Source organism: Pteropus vampyrus, unplaced genomic scaffold (assembly GCF_000151845.1).
Source record: "Pteropus vampyrus isolate Shadow unplaced genomic scaffold, Pvam_2.0 Scaffold499, whole genome shotgun sequence".
Classification (NCBI taxonomy): domain Eukaryota; kingdom Metazoa; phylum Chordata; class Mammalia; order Chiroptera; family Pteropodidae; genus Pteropus; species Pteropus vampyrus.
In genome coordinates, this window is record NW_011889280.1 from 216,758 (window position 1) to 219,266 (window position 2,509).

The window sequence follows — 2,509 nt, forward strand, 5'->3', positions numbered from 1 at the left end:
GGAGGCCCCCGCGGTCCCGAGGGGGGAGCGGGCGGGGCCTCGCCCGGCCTCGCTGGCCGCGTTGTCCCCGGCGTCCTCGCGGGCTCTGCCCGTGTCGTCACGCAGCCTCCTCCTTCTGTGTCCCTGATTCTGCCTCCGTTCCCTCTTCTCGTCAGGAAGATCGAGGACTCACTCTAGTCCATCATGGCCTCGTCTTAACTAATCGCATCTGCAAAGACCCCGTTCTCCGATAAGTTTCCGTTCCGAGCTTCCGGGCGGGCACGACTTCTGGGGACGCAGTCACCCCCAGGCATGGGTGTTTCCTATTGTCATGTTTGTCCCTCAGTGCTCCTCAGCTTTCCCAGATGTAGGATGCGGAGGGTCCCTTTGGGAGCTGGGGTGTTTCTCCTGAGACCCCCAAAGCTGCTGGCTCTAAGAGCGACATGGAGAACCTAGAGCGGGGAGGGTGGGGGACAGTTTCCAGCCACCAAAAGGGTCACCCTCCTGTGGTCACCTGCAGCCTTCCCACCGGCACGGCTGGACGTTCTACGCGACTCTGTTCTTTCATCGTCCCCAGGGTGGTCTCCGGGCCCCTGGCCATCTACACGTGGCTTCAGCTGCCCTGTCAGTGATGGCCTCTGTCCTGCCCTCTCTGCCCACTCAGTGCTTGTGTGTTTATTTGTTTCTTTGGGGGTTTCAGAAGCGGGAAGGCCTGCTGCATTCCAGCCATGTCACAGAGGAGCTGACCACGAGCACAGAGTAAGTAGACCCCCTGCCCAGCCCTCCAGGCCCCACGGCAGCCGGGGACCCAGACGTGTGTGGGTCATTGTCCACTCAACAGTCCCTCAGCTCCGGATGAGCTGTCCACGCAGGCCTCTGCCCCAGCGTTCCGCGCTCCACACATTCTATAAAGGGGTGTGTGTGTGTGGGGGGGGGGAGGGCAAAATAGCAGACTGGTTTGGCATTTGAATGAGGATTTTCAGATCTACCATTTCTTCCCAAATAGAAAACTAAACCAATATGTATGGCATAGGAATCAGAACTTATTTAGGATGCCTGAAATATTTTCTGGGATGAGACAGAATAATAAACAAATAAAAATACGATTGATCACATTCAAAATCTCTTATAAGGAAGAAAAGGATGAGAAGGAATTTAAAACACTGAACTTCCGTGTAGTGAGCACGCCAACATCTTCAAAGTGTTTAATGTTAGAACCGAGTTATTTTCCGAAGCCTGTGGGCTTTTCACTCCTTACGTTAGAAGGTGAGCTTTCAGAATGTTGAGAGGGAGGGAGGGAGGGAGGGTGTTCAGATGTTTAGAGGGACCCATGGTCCCAAGGTGTCCAAACTAGAACTTTCTACTGACAGACAGGACCGAGCCATTTTTGTCCCTTGGATTAAAAACCAGAGGGCAAGTTGTTAAGAAGCCTAAAAGGCTTCCTATCTATTGAAAATAGCAAATCAAATGGTATATTTTGTGTGTGGTGTTTGGGGGCCCTTACGACCCCCTGTTAAGCATCTTTAAAATTCATGGCATTTGTGCCTCTCAACTAAACCTATTTCGGAAGAAACAACATTAAAAACGGGTCGGCTCAGATAACCCGCCCACTCAGTTCATGGAGTGATTAATTACCGTGCCATGAATTCCTGTATGGTCTTTCAAAACTTGGAGCTGACACAGGAAACCGCTTTCGGCGTGGGAGCTGTCACGCGAATGGCAGGGACATGTGGCCTGGTGCGTGTCCACGTCTGTTCCAAGCCCATGGAGGGGAGGGGTGGGGAAGGCGGGCAAGGGACAGCGAGGAGGGGGCAGCTTGAGAGGAATTAAGAGCAGGGTGCAGGGTGGTGTCTCATCCGTGATTGTGTAACAAAGCACCCCGAAACCGAGCAGCTTGAGAGGGCCGTCGTTTTATTGGATGACAGTTCTGCGGTCGGCAGTGGGCGCTGGGCTCAGCTGGGCCGGTCTTTAGCTAATCCGATGGTTGGTGACAACAGTGGTCCTCTCGTGCCTCTTGTCCTCGAGAAGCTTGGTTCTGAGAGAGAGGGCAGCCACGGGCACCCTGGACCTCCACACTATGTCCTTGCCTTCTGTGGGTCAGAGTGAGTCACAGGACCATCTTGGATCAGGGGGTAGGGAGACAGACTGCCAGGGCTGGAGCCGCCAGGCCCATCCCAGTGGGATGGGAAGACCCCCGCCATCTTCAGCCATCTCCCGGTGGGGAGGGCTCACAGCAGTGACCAGCACGCAGAGGGCCCTGCGCTGGGCACGGAGGCCGAGGTGTCTCTCCCCTTGAGAGCTGGCAGTCCAGCTGGTAAGAAAGGGTATGTCGTAAGAATGTGGGAAGTGCCGTGTGACCCGAAGGGAATTTCAGGGGAGGGGAGCGCCCCAAAGTCAGGGTGGGGAGCGATTTCCCGCAGAGGCCGCCCAGCCTCCTGCCTGGTCTCCTGACCCCGGCCCGTCTGCGTGGCCTCAGCCGGTATGATGGGGCCCCTGGACCACCAGCCGTCAGCTGACCCAGTGCTGACCA

General features: G+C 55.9%; 1 protein-coding gene across 1 annotated transcript in view; it reads left to right on the forward strand.

Moving 5' to 3' along the window:
- Positions 1-2,509, forward strand: part of LOC105307463 — a gene marked incomplete at its 5' end in the record, with an annotated part of 49,416 nt that overhangs the window by 31,396 nt on the left and 15,511 nt on the right. Inside the window, one exon of the mRNA XM_023524841.1 lies at positions 680-738. Coding sequence (XP_023380609.1) covers positions 680-738 — 59 coding nt within the window. The remainder of the gene's footprint in view (positions 1-679; positions 739-2,509) is intronic.